The sequence below is a fragment of the Chaetura pelagica genome, unplaced genomic scaffold (assembly GCF_000747805.2).
Source record: "Chaetura pelagica isolate M959 unplaced genomic scaffold, ChaPel_1.0 scaffold8, whole genome shotgun sequence".
In the NCBI taxonomy this organism is placed as follows: Eukaryota; Metazoa; Chordata; class Aves; order Apodiformes; family Apodidae; genus Chaetura; species Chaetura pelagica.
The window spans coordinates 685,054-702,258 of record NW_009954544.1 but is presented as its reverse complement, the minus strand read 5'-3'; the positions used below and the strand labels follow the sequence as shown (position 1 = coordinate 702,258).

The following is a 17,205-nucleotide window of genomic DNA, read 5'->3' as shown; positions in this document are numbered from 1 at the left end:
TCCTGCTGATGTCCATCAACAGATGTAAAGATTTAAATAAAGTGGCAGCTGTGAGCTAGATTTTGTGAAGCAATGAAAGTGCCATATGTGTCTTCAAATGTGAATACTTGGTATGTGTTTTATTTCCTTTATAGTTGCATTTGGATGTAAGAATAAACTTTGCTTTCAGTAGAGTCCCACAGGCATGATTATTACAGGATTTACTGTCTCATATGAATCACTGAAACAGCACTTAAGAAAGAAGCTTGAAATTAAGATTGTACTATAAATAATAAAAATCTTGGATATTCACACATGAATGAGGATTTTGTGAAGTTGTGTGTTTTGTTGTTTAGGTTTTTTGGGTTTGGTTTGGTTTTTTGTTTGTTTGCTTGTTTTGTTTTGTTTCTTTGTTAACCTCACAAAACATAAAAAATCAATTGACATTAAATCAGGAAACAAAACTCTCTGGAATTAGAATAAAGGAATCAAATAATTATTTTTCATTATATGAAGACAGACTGATCAATTGAATTTGGTCTGACTTTCAGCATGGATTTGACTGAAATTTTTAGTTTAAAACTGGACCTAAGATTTGCTTGATATGAAATCTGATTTGTGGGTAGTGTGCAAGTCATAGAACAGTAAATTTTTGCAGTGAAGTTTAAAAAATAAACTATAAATGCAATCCATGGAAAACTAGCCACTAGAGGGCAGGATGGGAGGATAACCCCACAATATCCAAAATAAGGGTTTAAATATCTGAACACTGAATTTCAGAATGAACATAAACTTCAGATTGGATACTGATATTAATTGGAAAATTCTTTCATGAACTGAACTACAGACACAGTACATGATCCCATATCCCCAAATCCTGTCATGAACTACATGAAAAATAACATCAACTAGATTTGTCCTTCAGTTAAGAAATATTGATTAATTGCTGAAATCACCATTTATACTCAAGTTCAGATGCAGCTCCAACACCAAGACAGTTTCACTACTTAGATGCCTTTTATGCTATAAGAGATTTAAGCAGCATTAGGAAGAGTTTATTAATTCTTAATTTTTACCTCTGACAGTGGGATCATATGTCAAGTAAACTACTACAGAATATGAATCATACTGACAGAATATGGCAACTCACTTATTTCCATTTCTGCTTATGAGTGATATTAGCCATTCCTTAGCATATCATTTATTTATGCTGAGATGTGCTGACATGATTGGAAGATCTGTGCTGTTTTTGTGGGCCAACTATTCCCTATGTTGAAGATTACTTTCAGAAATTCTTTTTTGCTTTGTTTTTATTCTTGAAACCTGTCACTTCAGCTATTTGGTGTAAGGAAGCACAGAGGGACATAACTGCTTGTTTTTTTTAAGTATTCAGCACTCTTACTTGCAATATTAATACCTGATTGCTCAATAACTGTTAACATTAGATAGTTTACGCCGAAAATAACTGTATTCTGTTACCTGACAGTAATGAATTCTTATATTTCCCTTATTTTTCAGATGATGCACAACTCTATTGGTGGCAACAAATCCCTACTTGGTTAGATACAAAATGGAAAACCCAAATGAACATTAAAAAAGGAGCTTACCTGACCGTCCATCCCGTTGAAAATCCACATGGTACCATTCACCATCGTTCACCTTCTTCTGCAAGGCTTTTATTTTTATAGTACCTGACCCCATGTCTAACAGCAGGTAAAGGTGGCCATCAAGCATCTCAATGGCAAAAAAGTCCACCTTCACCATTTGTGGGTGTTTGGCATCTTTTTGGTGCCTTGGTTTTCCATGACTGAAAAGAATCAGGCCATTTGGCTCAGTGGTGCGAAAGTCAAATGATATTGAACCTGTTTTCTTGGCATTCCACTTTGGCAAAGAGATGAAAGACTCCGGTGTTTCAAATGTGATTGGATCTAAGGTTGCAACATTTTCACATTTAAATGCTACAACCCCATGAATCTTCATTTTAGGATCTCCTTGCTTGGCAAGTCGAGACAACTCCAACCTGACATCGTTATTTTTATATACAACCTGCAAGCAAAGTAGAGAAGTTACTAAGGGCAACTTAACCAGTTAACCAAATAGATATTATCTTGAATAGGCATATTATTTAAAAGATAACAATGATGACCTATGAATACGATCATTTACACACACAGAAAATTAAACAACTATTTTCATTGGCTAAAAATTTAATAATTTTCATTAAACCAAAGTGGCTCTAAAAATATCCCTAGAGTTAATTTAAATGTCTGCTTCTAAACTATTTGTCACTGTCTTAACTCTTCTGTTAATGTACAGAAAATATACCAAGGTCTGATACTTCATAATTTAACATCATGAATTAAAAATTTTAAATCTTGTCTTTGGGACAGAGGAGCAGTAGCATCCAGGGTATTCTGGAACCTGTAAAATAGGGAAACTAGTATAATAGAAATCAAAAAAGAAAAAACTGGGACAATCATTGAGTTAGTTCAATTGGACAAAACAAAAAACACTTAGGTATTTTCCCTGAAGATTTTTCTGATAAAAATAAAAGACTATTAGTTTTAAATCCAGCTGATCTCCACAGCAAATATTCTTGCTTCAACTCGCATATCAATTCTGTCCAGAGAAGTCTATAATGACACAACCATTTCCCAGGGTTCTAGTCTTTATTATTATATTCTGAAATTGTTGCTATTTCTGTGTCATCCACAATACAAGGGCTGCTAAAATGAAGCTACTCAATAGCAAAGGTGTGTACAAGTATTTATTAATTCTTTAAGTATTTAATAAATTATATACTCAAGTAAAAATTGTACTAAAGGGCTGAATATAATGCAAAACAGAAGCTAAAACCTTCTTCACTGTTTCTAAGGTTAATCTTACATTAGAAAGGAATTAGAAAGGAGCAAAAGCAATAGTTTAGCAGATCAAATTGCTCTGTGCTGAGACTTCATCATCTACAAATTCTATACCATTCAGGACTAATTCCTGTCTGGCCCCTAATTCAGTATTCCAAATATAGTCTGATGCTGTTCAGAGGACCAGCCACTGATTTAGACCTTGCATGCCTATTAGTGGTTAGAAAGTTAAGGAATACATAGGGTAGTGCTTCTGGATTAATTTTCTCTGAAGCCTAGTTTGGACACAGATGAAACCCACCCTGAAAACTGAAGTGATACACAGTTAATGGAAGAGAGAGGGGATGCACTGCAGAACTGTGCTACTCTTAGAAACCAAAACACAAGCATACAGACAATCTAAGATGGCATGCCCCACAAGTGATAGTTGTTACTGAAAAAGTGTTTAAAGATAACAGAATATTAAAGAGATGATTGATAGAGTGACAATATTTTACTATAAGAATTGTGTTCTTTCAAATTAGATCATTACCCACTCAGAAAATTTAATCATAAACCATAGCAGAATTATTATACTGCATTAAAAATGTGTCCTAAAAGCTAATAAATAAGCCTATTTTTCCATATTATTTTAGAGTTCAGTATAAATACCACTGTTTCCACTGGAGTTGTGTCTCCAAAGACAAAAAATAAACCTCATCGTGGGTTCCTGACAGCAGAAATGATACTCTGCCACAAAGAGCCTGATAATGCGCTGCCTTCTTTAAGACATCAGAAGTTACTAGAATTGGACTAACATATAATCTTAGAGAATAAGGATCCATATTTGTAAAATATCCATATTTATAAAATATCCATATTTATAAAATATTTCTGTAACACCTCAGAGATGACAGATTTTGCCAAGGAATTTAGAAGAGCACTGAAGAATAAGCACATGCAAGTGATCTCCTATTGGCATGACATTCTGTCTTTAGAGTGAAAAAAGCCAAAAGGCAGAAAAATGAAACAAGATGCCAGTAGCCTGGCAGGCAATATTACTTGGAGGTATCTGGACTTATGACCAGATACATTGGCCACTTTCTATGACAAGAGGGATTTGGACAGCTATCACCTCATTTGAAGTAATTACAGGGGGCAAAACTTCTAGAATAGATTGCAAAGCATTAAACAGGCTAGAGGATATGATTAAAAAAAAGAATAAATAGGCTCTCACTAGAATTAAATCATGCTGTTGACAATGAAAGTAATTAAGGCACCAAAGAACATGAAGAGAAAATATTCTTTAATTGCCTATTGAACAAAACTAGGTACTAGGACAATACAAATAAATGTACAAAGAGAATTTCTTGTTTATGGATGAATTCAAATTATCTGATATTAATGAAAACTAGTTGACTGAATAATAAAATTAGTAGTTGATAGATATGACAGAAAAACTGAGTAGATAAAAGGAGAGCTAAGCTTTCCTTGATGCCTAAAACAGCTCTATAGGCTTTGTAGTCACCTGTGAATTTAGAAACAATAACTTTTTATAAATATGGTTCAACCTGATAAGACAGAGTGCAAGCAGGAATACTGCAAATATTTTTCTATGTAACTTGCCACCAGATATTTTAAGTAGCTTAATATATAACATATGAGCAAAAAATTGCTATAGCACTTCAGTAAGAGAGGCAAATATTGGGAGTTTTAAGTTACCAATACTAAAACATTCTTGGAATCCCTAAATATTGCATTTGAAAATTTCTTACTTTCCAATTCCACAATTAAGATTTCATAGTTACTGAGATGCAAATAATCGCATCTTGTTACATTCATTTTGTGGAGCTAGAATAAAGTCTTTATGTTTTAGAGTGTTTATATTGTAAGTTTTAGGATATTTATATTCTTCTAATGTTACCAAGCCAAAAATTTGGAACAGAATTATCCTGGATAACTAGTATTAAACCAGGAAAATAGAAACCATAACTGAAAACTGTAACTGAAATGAACTGTGAGCAATTAACTGAACACAGCTGGCTTTTGGAAGCCCATTGCCTGCTGTTATGCTGAGATTTTTACCCCTCTCCCCATCTCCCTATACATGAAAGGTGGACTCAGCCATCATTGAAGCACACCAAAAAAAGAAAAATAAGTAGTTCACAAAAAGAAGCAGTCAATAAATTTCAGGAAAAAAACTGAACAGTAATGAATAATTCTGATACTAATAGCTATTTTTTAACTCCTGGAAATATATACTTCAGAATTTATAGCTTCTAGACATAAATAATTAGTAACTTATTATTTTTCAAAGATTCTGCCCTTTAAACCTTTTTTTTTTTTCCCATTCTGAGTATGTAAGGACAAATATAATACGGCATATATTATCCAGTGATATTTCCACCTAAGCCACCCAACATATGGTTCTTTAATGTTAACTCCATACATTCTGCCTCCAACAGAGACATGGATCCTCAATTAGTCAAGTGAGGGTAATTTGCAATGAAGTATTTGAGTCACACATTCATCTTTACTTCCACACAACCTACCAGCCAGTGTCCTTGTTGTCCATTATGTGCTTTCCTAAAACATCTATTGGGTTTACCATGGTAATCAGTTGCTTGCTCTCACACTCACTCTCATACCTGAGCAACAGCAACATCATTTTCCAGCACACAAAAATGCCAATCCTCAGGGACAAATTGTGCTATTAAGAGCACCTTGAGTTTGTCTTCAATTCACTATACTCTTTCCTCTAAGTATTAAGTAAGGTTCAAGACATTCATCTTTAAAATATATAATTACCTCATTCTTGGAAAATGCAAAAAGTGACCTAACTCCCAAAAACATCAACAAAAAAATCAAACAATAATAACAACAAGAGAAAGTAATTAATAATGCCTTGCATAACTTGCAACCAAGCTACCCAAAAGGAGGAATTAATTTTTTTTCCAGAAGAAAGAGGACAGACCTACATATAATTTTACAGTCAAGATATAAGCTCCATTTGCTACCATCTAGGCCTACCACATGCTTCATAATTTACAATATCACAGTGATGAGTTTTAACAAGTAAGTCCACCTATTAAACAGCAAATATGATCTTAAGCTCAGGGCTCTCTTTAACACTGTCTCTGATAATCTTGGAGCACAAGCAAAATTAATTGATGCTTCCTAAAGACATATATAATGTATATAAATAATTGCAAGCCAGGGCCTTAGTGTGTAATGAACTCTACAAATGGGTTAAGAGTTCACCACAGATCTTGCCAATCATCATGGCAATCAACAACCAAAGATGTAGGAGAGAAGCTTGAAAAGAAAAACTGGAATAATATTTGCTTTTAGAGGCCAGGACCAGTAATCCAGAAATTTGGGTTTAACCTTCATCTGAATGCCTCACATAAAACTTTACTTCTCCTTGTTTCTCTGTAAAATGGATATACCAATTCCTCACAGGGCAGAAACTTGCATGTAAACTGAAGTTTGCATTACTAGCATTGGGTCTAGTGGAGCTTCATCCAAAGTAAGCAATATTTACACACACATTTCCTATAGCATGTCATTACCCTCTCATTTTCTTTATAAGAAAGATGACAGCCACTATGACAGACAGAGTATGATACTCTGACTTCCTAGTATGAAAATACAGAGTACAAAGCATACTGGTCATTCAAATAGAAATATAAAATGTACCAAATCTGATCAAAAGCTACACTCAGGAAAAGCTGGGCTTGAACAATACATGTCTCAAAGTAAACATGAAAGTGTAATATACTATGTCATTATAATACACTCGGGTAGTGTTTTAATACCACACAGAATGCCTGATGAGAGACAATTTTCATGTGTGTTGCTTCTGTAACTAAGCAACATGAACATCTTCTGAACTTATGTTTCTTAATGTTACAGGATACATTGTACATCAGACATTATTAAAACTTCTGTTCTCAGGAAACGGATATTCTTAATGCACATAAATAGATGTTGTATTTAAATTGCTTATTATCATATCCCTGCAAATTCTAGGAAGGCAGATAGATACCCCCAAAAAAGGTAAAAAAATAGCATAATTGTATGGAATGCCACTACAAAAATCAAAAGTAAATCTGAAGGTCCACTGTAAACTAACTGAAAACCATTAGTGCCGTAATCCCAAACAAAGATGTTAAAAGAATGCAAAAACATGCAACAACAAATAGCTCAGAATGCGGTACAGGGAAGATGTCTTTATTACTCTAAGGCAATTAAAGAAGTTATTAATGTTTACATACAGTTGTAGAAACTAATCCAGTACTAACAGAACCAAAGCAATATGAATACTGTGAATGATACAGTTCAGGTGGTTTGTTTGTTGTTTTTTTTTTGTTTGTTTGTTTGCTTTTTTTTTCTTAACTTCTCATGGCAAAGACTAATCAGAATTTCTTGGCAACGTCTAAAATGCAGAATTTAAGAACAAGTTGGTTCCACAGAAGTCAATCAGATCTCAAGTAGAAGAAGGAAAACAAAATGTATTTTTTGAGGCAAGAGCAGCTTTGTATTAGGATAATATATGAAGACTAAGGAAGAAAACAAATTATATTTTCTAATGACTGGGAGAAGAAAGTGCTATCAGAGACTCAGTTGTTGTGCTGGATTTCAGCTTTTCCCTTCCTCCTTCTTTCACAGTGCTGCAAGAGTTACTGAAGACAATTCTGCAGAAAAGTCAGACACATGTTATTTTGCCTCTTTCCTCATTAACCCTCAAGGTCAAGCACAAGAAATGACTAGGCACTTGCAGAAAGAGTAATTGTTAAGCAGAATGCATTAATTACCATTTTAGGGTTCAAGTCTTACTTCTTTGGCATGCCATTCATTATATGCTAGACTTTTCCCATCTTAACCACTTAAAGCTTTAAATTCAAGATTAAAACAAACAAACAAACAACCCCCCCCCCAAAAAAAAACAAACAAAAAAACCCACCAGAAACAAATTATGGGAAAAGGCATAAATAATGTAAATGTAAAAATTAATATTTTAAGCAACATCTTAACTTAAGTTTCATCTGAAAGCAAGTGGCAGATGCACTTTAAAACTGAGCTACCTTTATTTAGGGTAGGGGTTGTATGTGAAAAAACAGAAGTGGTCACAAAAAGAGCAAGACAATAAACCTCAAATTAAAGAGAACAGCTAGAATGTACTCAATACAGAATCCAAGAATGGGAAGTCAGTGATATGAAGACAACCTAACAGAAACTTGCTTCAGAAATGAATTACCAATATGCATAGCCCTAAATGTCGGCAAATATTTGAGCAAATATTTTTTTCCATATTAAACTAATTAGTGAAATGAGGGGTGTTTATTCTACCCCTCACTAGCTCTCCTTCCTTCAGCCTCCCTCTCATCAGTATACTACTAGGTGCCAACTTACATCTATTAACCTTATTACTTCTCCAGAATAATAAATACTCAACTGTCTGTTTCTTTTTCTCTCTTACTTGTATAGATAACTCTTGAATCTAGCTGAATAGCAAGCTCATTATAATTACATGGAACAGGGATGTATTACTTGTTCTTCAAGGCATGGCATCTCGTTGCAGTGAGAATGAGGTAAAGGCTGTATGCTTATGTTACAGTATTTAAAGGGTCTGATTCTTCCAGGTCACCTCCAAGCCTGACTTTGGTGTCAGCATAGTGTTGAATGTATGTCAGATAATAAAATCCCCTTTGGGTTCTGTATTGAGGAAGAGGTTCTCAGCCACAAGCAAAATCAATTATTTGGACAATTAACCAGTAAAAATTACAATACAACAACAAACCTTGTCTAAACATTCAAGAAGAGCATCTTGCCATATAAAATGAACTACCAAGTACCTTTACACAAGCTATTGCTGGTTATTGAAATCTAATACTTATGCAAAGCATACTGTTCTGAAAATATTCCAAGTTTCCTAAAATGTTTTTGCTTATGTGTGTCTGTCACAATTAATACACCTCTCAACGTTTATTTGGAAAATAGTTATGAAAAGGATTAATTCTTAGTAAATAGTAGCTACTGCAGTGAAGCATTTCTCACTTCCCTGTGTCATTGCATACATCAACTGAATGTCTCAGCAATGTTCTGACATTTGTATTCACCTTTAAGTGAATTTTGAAATGTTTTGAAATATCACTTTAGAAAAGTCAGGGGGAAATAGGCTTTTCCTCAGGCAAAAGTGTCAGGCAAAAATGATTTTCTGACTATTTTCACTAAAATACTTTATTGGGACTCCATATAGAACATGCACTGAATTTTGGATAAATAAAAAATCACAAAGGGTATGCATGAAACCACAAGAATTTAGGCAGCCACATCTATACTAGTAACTATTGCTTGTGTTCATCTCAGTAGAACTCAATTTGAAAATAATGAAAAAATACAAGACTATGCATATAGTTGTAGCATGCATTTTCTTCAGAAAACTTTGCCAGAGTTATTTTCAAGAGTCTTCTCTCTGTAGTGGATTTTAGTCCCATTGAAGTCACTCCTATCTTGTTAAAGACTGTGGGAAAGCCTATGATATAAAGACTGACTCAGAATTAAGTATGAAGCTATTGATGATGTCTAATAGAAACTTTAATTCATTAGAAGGTAACAGCTAAGAAAGTAAAACTCAGTGTGGCATAGGCCTCATGGTTACTATAGCCCACAAAGCAGAAAAGCATTTGCCTTCCTGCAGAAAATTAACTCAGAATAGTCTCATACTTACTAAAAATATATTTGAAGAGAAAGTTTCATAAGCAGCAAGAAATACTGTGAAAAAATATATATATAAGGTATTAGTCTTAATATATTCCAATAAATAATAGTAGAGCATTAGATTTTTCTTTGGAACTGTTTGGCTTTCAAACAGGGTGTTGAAGATGAACAATACCATGAGGCTAACAGGAGGCACACTATTTTCAGGAACTGTAACTTTAGTAATTTTCTCATGTAAACCCACACCTGCTCATGCTAGTTCCATTTATATTTACTTCTTTTCTGTCAAGGGTTCTTTCTGTGCTACCAGACAGAGTTCAAAGGGTACACGTGGATGTTCAGTATGCACGAACATCAATATTAGACCCTGACCAACATTCAAGTAATATTTTGAAAATATGGCTCTCTAAAGACAATACAGCCAGATTTATATATGAAAGGCTAATGACTGGAAGGATGCACACAATACCACCATAGGCTTTTTTTTTTTTTTTTTAATTCTCAGAAAAAAAATATATAATAAAAAATTAAAAAGGACTTCTGGATGAATTAGATTAAAAATATTTCCAAATAGAACTGAGAAAATTGCTTCAAAAGCTATTCCTTTACAGTGAATAATTTAATTTCTGAATCCAACTTCAAACTTTCTTCCAAACAGTGAAATAATATTTCAAAACAAATCAGCATAAATTAAGATTACTTTAAAAATTTTAAAATCTATTATTTTCCTCCTGAAGTTCATTTTGATGCAAACTGTGTAACTGACCTTAGAAAAAAATAAAAGGTATAACTGCTGAAGGATATCTTTCACATTCTTTCATCTTTGACTTCACAGTCTTTGATGCTTTCAAAAGTAAAGCTTGGAAACTGAAATTCTTAGCCACCCAGGATATTAATAATCATTGACTCAACAGATACAGTGATTTCATTGTATGATTTTTGCTGCAAGCTCTTTCTAAATCTGTCTCACAGGAGTGATGAACTTAACTTTCATGCTTCCTAACAACTTCACAGGAGTGATGAACTTAACTTTTACGCTTCCTAACAACTTCCCCTAAGATTATATGAAAAGAGAGGATGGCCTATTGATTAACATGATTTATTTAAACTTGGAAGTATCTGTTCTCAATCTTAGCTTAAGTTTGCCACTTACACCTTGCTCAAATAAGAGATTGTAAAACACTATCTTTTTCAACTATATAACTGGCATTATGAATTACATCATAGGTTACTACCACTAAACTAGGAGCAAGTTACAGAACATTGTTATGTATGACCTTTTTTTTTTTTTTTTTTTTTTTGTCAGGGAAAAGAGACCAAAAATGTGCCACTGCTCATTTCTAATTATTTCTTGTTGAAATAACACTGCTAAAACATTCTCTTACCAGTGTCAGTATACTGGCATTTCAATTCTTGAAACTGATAAAAGTGGAACCCCCAAATACAGATACAACAGAAGTATTTTTACAAATCTTTAAGGTTTCAGATGTGCTAATAATTTTGTTTGAGTGGTTACTGGCGAGCCAAAATACTTAGGTTTTCACCCACATAAGTTACATCACTGGACTGACAGTTTTCTTTACAGATCTTTGCACTCTGCATAAGCACAACCGTATTGTTTGTAACTTTGAAGATATCCAAGCTGTACACATAACTAAAACAATAATAAATTTGCACAGGCTACAACTCTTGGAAGCAAAAAAGATGTCACAGTTGGTGTTAACATCAGCATATTTTTTCGACTGGATACCTATCTAGAGCTGCAAACACCTGAGAAACTATGGACTTTTGAGTGAAATAATATGCCCATTTGAGCATACTAGAACACTAAAATACGTATATAAATTATTTTGAAACTGTTCTGGTTTTTTTTAACATTCATTTTGATATTTTCTCAATGTGTTAAAAGTATACTAAACATTTTTTTTAATGAAAATGTAGGGGAAATATCAATCTAACTTTCACCTCAACATATTGAAATAACACATTTTTCACCTTGAGTGAAAAACTCAAGGAATAGCTGTACTTTTAGTCTGACAATTAGATGCGACCAGGATTGGCTCAATAATGAGATACAGATCTTTATATTCCTACAAATATTCTTTGTTAAAATCTTATAAAGCGTACATTAAATCTTTAACATCTGAAAAGTAAAAAAGGAATTCTTCACTGATTATTCCTTTCAGGTTGTCTAGTAAAACTTAGATAATACGTACCATCCAGACAGCAAAGAAGCATCTCAGTCCTCAGTAGCTCTTAAGTCTATGAAATTGCCTGGAATCAGTCTTGGAAGAAAAGCTGTTTGTTTTTCCTTATATAACTGTATTAATTTTATAGCACAAACATAGTATTTTGGTAACTGGATGCTATCAGTATTGTCTTACAACCTGTCTAAATTAAAACAGTATAGTAGAATGCCATTTCCTAAATAAATATTCTGTTTCAATGCTATGTCCTTACAGTCTAATATTGGCACATATTACTTTCTGAAAAAAATATAATAACTACTGTTTAATGTTGTTTATGGGTTTTTTCTTGGGGAAAAAGGACAAATAACATTTTTTATTTTTTAAATTACATGCTGGGGTGTGTGTACATTCAGTTCTAAAATACAATCCTGCAAGCAACCACCCCTATTACATTCCTCCAGAAACATTAAACAGAAAAAAAAATAAATAATCAATTTGCTTTCACTACTAGAATCCTGAGAAAATAAATAAATTACAGCAGCTAGAACAAATAATCTGTAGAAATAAACACAACTACATTTAATCTATCTGTTTTCTACTAAATAAATGAAAATATCAGATTTCAGCTGCTTTTAAAAGATTCAGCTGCTCTGGATTGGATTAGATCCAGAAAAAGGTAGGATAGCACAATACTAGTAATTATTTAGTAAAATGTGTACACAAACACACAAGTAATTTTAATCCTGTGAACCATCTCCCATCTTGGAAGGTTTTTGGTTTTTTTGGTAAAAATAGTCATTATATTTAGAGTAAAGTATTCACTGGAATACATTATTTAATTCTTCAAAGACAAAGTCTATGCTAGTTTACAAGTTTTCAAACATGGCCCAAATAAAACTAATAAAAACTTTACCATAATGGTTATGTTTGTTTTTTTTTTCAATTATTGATATGGAAACAGGCCATGAAGTCTGGGCAAATCTCATTGCTTCTTACTTCTTACATGGACATGAGAATCCTTCAAACAGACAATTTTAGTATGAACTGGCTACTTTTGTTAGTTTATTTGCTGCCTCTTGAAATCCAATCTGCATTTGACCATCTTTTGAATTTGACTTATCTCACACAGAGCGAAATATTTCCTTTTTCCCCAAATATAGTTATTGATGAAAAATAGAGAAGTATTTCCAAACATTTTCTTGGAACATTTTTTCCTGTATATTGCATATTTCCATTTTAATTCTGATGTTGCTGAGTTGTGTTGAACATTTAATTTATGCTAACTTGCCACTTATTTGTTTCCCCTATCTATATAGGTATGAATATTTATGAATTGAGCAATGGCTGACCTGCACCTTGTATCATCTGAAAAACTTATGCACACTGGGCACATGGGATAAGAAGAGAGGAATACCAGAATTTGTTTTTCCATGTTTCGAACACAAAATCAGCACTACACATAAGAACTGCCTGTATGAAAAGGAACATGTTGTTGCTAACAGTAATTATTTTGAACATCACCTCTATAGGCTCAAGAAATGCTCATTTTCAAGCTCTGGCATCTCTGCATGGGCACAGTCAAAAGAAGAAGGGGGAAATGGTCATAAAGCCAAATAGGTACACAGTCATTGGTTAATAGTGTTGCTCAAGTCCACATCAAGGGACATCTCTGAGTACTTTTAGTTTCTTCATGTTATGCGTTTCTTGAAAGTGGAAAGGCATAATATATAATCAATACCTCAACACACTTCACTTCCAGCCTCCAGAGCAGGACACCTACATCAGAAGCTTATGAACAAATAGCTATATCAAAGGGTAAATATTCAGAATGACCTATGTACTGGACAGGAATCAATTCTTGAAAAAACTCCCCAGCCTTCCTTTAACTGGTTCCAGCTTGTGCCTATACACACGTCCTTGAAGAAATATTGTTAGCATCTGGGAGACAAAGTTCTTTTTCTGAAGGTCAGGTACCTGAAGTAAGTATACTCTTAAAACTTTTTGTGTTCACTTCCTTTGGATAATTGCAAGCTGTACATTTTTAAGTCAATATTTGTATCCAGAACACTGACAACTCTTAGAATATGCTAAGAAACAGTCTAGGAAAAAAGGATGGAATTCAGATCACAGTGAAATCACTGGACCTGTAAACTTCCCTTGCCAGAAAACAAACATCCTAAATCTTTCACAATCCCCTATTTCCTTCTCTTCTTTAAAATAGTTTATTTCACAAAAGTATAATACATAAAGTATTTAAAGTACTATTATGGGACATTGATTTACTAAATTTCTGATGACCACAAACTCACCATGATCCACTCAGTAGGGTACGCAAGAAATGTTACAGAACATCTTTCAGTGAGTAAAAATCTGTAATGCATCTCTAAATGACTCACAAAAATTACTTGTAGCAAATCTATTGAGTCCTCCAGTACAGCTCTCCAAGAACAAGGTATTTCCCTGCAGAATAGCTTTTGCTTCTTTGTACAATCTAGTCTGAAGTAGACTGAGACTCTGAGACAGGACTTATACTTTTGGGAAAGTGTTTCACTACATAATCTATTCTCACCTTCAATCATTTTTTCCCTAATACTCAGCCAATCTGAATTTTCACTTTAGCAATGTCATTGTGCTTCCCTTGTGCTTTTGTGCTTTAGAACTTACACTCTTCAAATATTTACAGTTATTGTTAACGAAAAAGATCTAGACATTTTCCCTTAGCATATAAGTTGCTGTGCCTGAATGCTGTCAGTCACTCACCCTTGCAGTGCTGTATTTCTTTGCACATTCCAAACAACTATCAGATAAATTAATATTTGTTGTTGCTAAAATAAATAGCCAACACATAAAACTCCTTTCCCCCTCACACACTACAGAATTACAGTATCACAGAACGGGCCTCTGGAGATCATCTAATCCAAGCCCCGCTGCTAAAGCAGGCTCCCCCAGAGTAGGTGGCACAGGATCGTCTGCAGGTGCATTTTGAACATCTCATGGTTAGCTTACCACCAGGACTCCCAGGTCCTTCTTTGTTTTCCAGCAGGCCAACGCCTAATCTGTACTGGTGCATGGAATTATTCTTCCCTAGGTGCAGAACCCAATGCTTGCCCTTGCTGAACTTCATTAAGTTCCCCTTCACTCAATACTCCAGTCTTTCCAGGTCCTGCTGCAGTACTATCTTCTTTTTTTTTTTCTTTTCTTCTTTCTTTTAAACTGCTGTTAAAAGCAACGTTTTTCAGTTAAGGAAAGCAGTTACTATCTAGATACTTTACAGGGGTAAAAAAACTCCTTAAAATAATAATTTTGGATACTTAGTCCTAACCACAAATTATTATTATTAAACTGCATTAAAAAACCACAATTTATAATGAAAGCATCTTGGAGGTCAGGTATGCTTTGGTGATCTTTCTATTCTGATTTCAAATGCTTCAGAATAGATGTTGTAAAAAGGAAAAGAAACTTACTTTCCCTCTCTCTCCTTTCTTCATTATTATCTCTTAACTTCATTAGAGGCCCAAACTCAGAAAGCCCTGTCTTAGAATCATAGAATTGTTAAGGTTGGAAGGGACCTTAAAGATCACCTAGTTCCAACCCCCTGCTATGACCAGGGACCCCTACCACTAGACCAGGCTGCACAAAATCTCATCCAACCTGGCCTTAAACACCTCCAGGGAGGGGGCATCAAGAACCTCCCTGCACAACATATTCCAGTGCCTTACTACCCTTATAGTGAAGAATTTTTTCTAACAATTGACCTAAATCTCCCCAACTCTCTCAGCCTATCTCCATAGCAGAGCTGCTCCAGCCCTTTGCTCATCTTTGTGGCCCTTCTCTGGACCCTCTCCTACAGGTCTATATATCTTGCACCTTCCATACTTCCATACTTGTCTATCATATGATACAGTTACATCACCACCAATTTAAATTTCTTTATGATAAGCAACATTTTTTCCTCTCCAAGACTTTCTCCAATTTGGTTTTCACAGAATCACAGAACAGTCCAGGTTGGAAGGGACCTCAGAAGATCATCTGGTCTAATCTTTCATAGGAAAGGGAACTTAGGTGAGATTATCTAGTAACCTGTCCAGTCGCATCTTAAAAATCTCCAGCAATAGTGACTCCGTTATGGCTGTGGGGATATTTTTCCACTGATTGTGGATTTCTGACCCTCCCCTTTCCACATCTTTTTTGGATTTTGCAGACCAGAACTGGGCACAGTATTTCAGGTGTGGCATGACAAATGCTGAATAGAATGGGATGATCACTATCTCTTCCAGTGGAAGCAGCCCAGGATCTGATTTGCCTTTACTGCTGCATTGCTGCACTGCTAACTCATGTTCAGATTGTTATTCATTAGGACCCCCAAGTCTCTTTCAGCAAGGCTGCTCCCCAGCCACACAGAGCCTAGCCTCTTTGCTTATGTCATCCCAGGGACAGGAGTTTACACCTGGCTTTGTTAAACTTCAGACTGTTCCTGCTAGCCCCCTCTTCCAGTCTTCTGGGTCTGTCTGTAAAATGGCTGTCCCTTCTCATCTGTCCATATAACCACCCAGCTACAGTGTCATTGGCAAACTTAGTGACAGTGCTTTGAATCCCATCATCCAGAAAATTTATGAAGATGCTGAAGAGCATGGGGTCCAGTATTGATCTCCCACATGTGACAGGTTGCCAGCCTGAGTAAAAACCATTGAACAGCACCATCTGAGTGTGACCTGTTAGCCAATCTCCTACCCATCTCACAGACCACCCACCCAATCTGTCTTGCCTGTTTGTTTAGGAGAAGGCTGTGGGAAATAGTGTCTAAGGCTTTGTTGAAGTCCAGGTAAAAAATATCCACTGTTTTCTTGCCGAAGGTAATCAGGTTAGTGAGTTCCTAGATTTTGCCTAATTTCATTTCCTTTCTGCACACTTCTATCCACCTCATTCAAGTTAATATAATTCTTTACAGACACTTCTGAAGCACTTGGTAATCATTCCTGTAAAAACTGTTGAGAAGACTGCACATTTCTATGCTCTACAACTCCTCACTCTCACGTTTGGTTTTATGTCTGTGGTATTTATACCCACAGTCAGTTGAAGATACAATACTTGACTCATGACCTAACTTGGAGTTTCCCCACTAAAGCTGCTTTAAATATTCATCTCTCATATTATGTCCCTTCAGGATGACAGGGGTATTCCAAAGGTTCATCTTTTTCTAACCCAAGCTCCTCTTCAAACCTGAAGAAAAAGGCACTGTGCTCTTCATTCTAGCAAAGTACACTGCTGTTCATTTTGGATTTGAACACTATTTGTTCACTCTTCTTTACTCACTGTAGTTACTTTCTGTCCATCCTGAAACTTTGCATTGATCAGTAAATTTCATTCCTTACTAACATGAACCCGCCTCACGACCCACTGATGTCTAATGATATAGTTCTCCATTTTTCCCCATTTTCACTTGCTTCCTTTCATGTCAGTAAGTCCATGTCAGT

The 17,205-nt window shown here is 34.8% G+C and overlaps 1 protein-coding gene across 1 annotated transcript in view; it reads right to left on the bottom strand.

Moving 5' to 3' along the window:
- NRXN1 (neurexin 1) overlaps positions 1-17,205 on the bottom strand; it is a 535,539-nt gene that overhangs the window by 496,860 nt on the left and 21,474 nt on the right. The window contains exon 2 of the mRNA XM_010004972.1: positions 1,587-2,025. Coding sequence (XP_010003274.1) covers positions 1,587-2,025 — 439 coding nt within the window. The remainder of the gene's footprint in view (positions 1-1,586; positions 2,026-17,205) is intronic.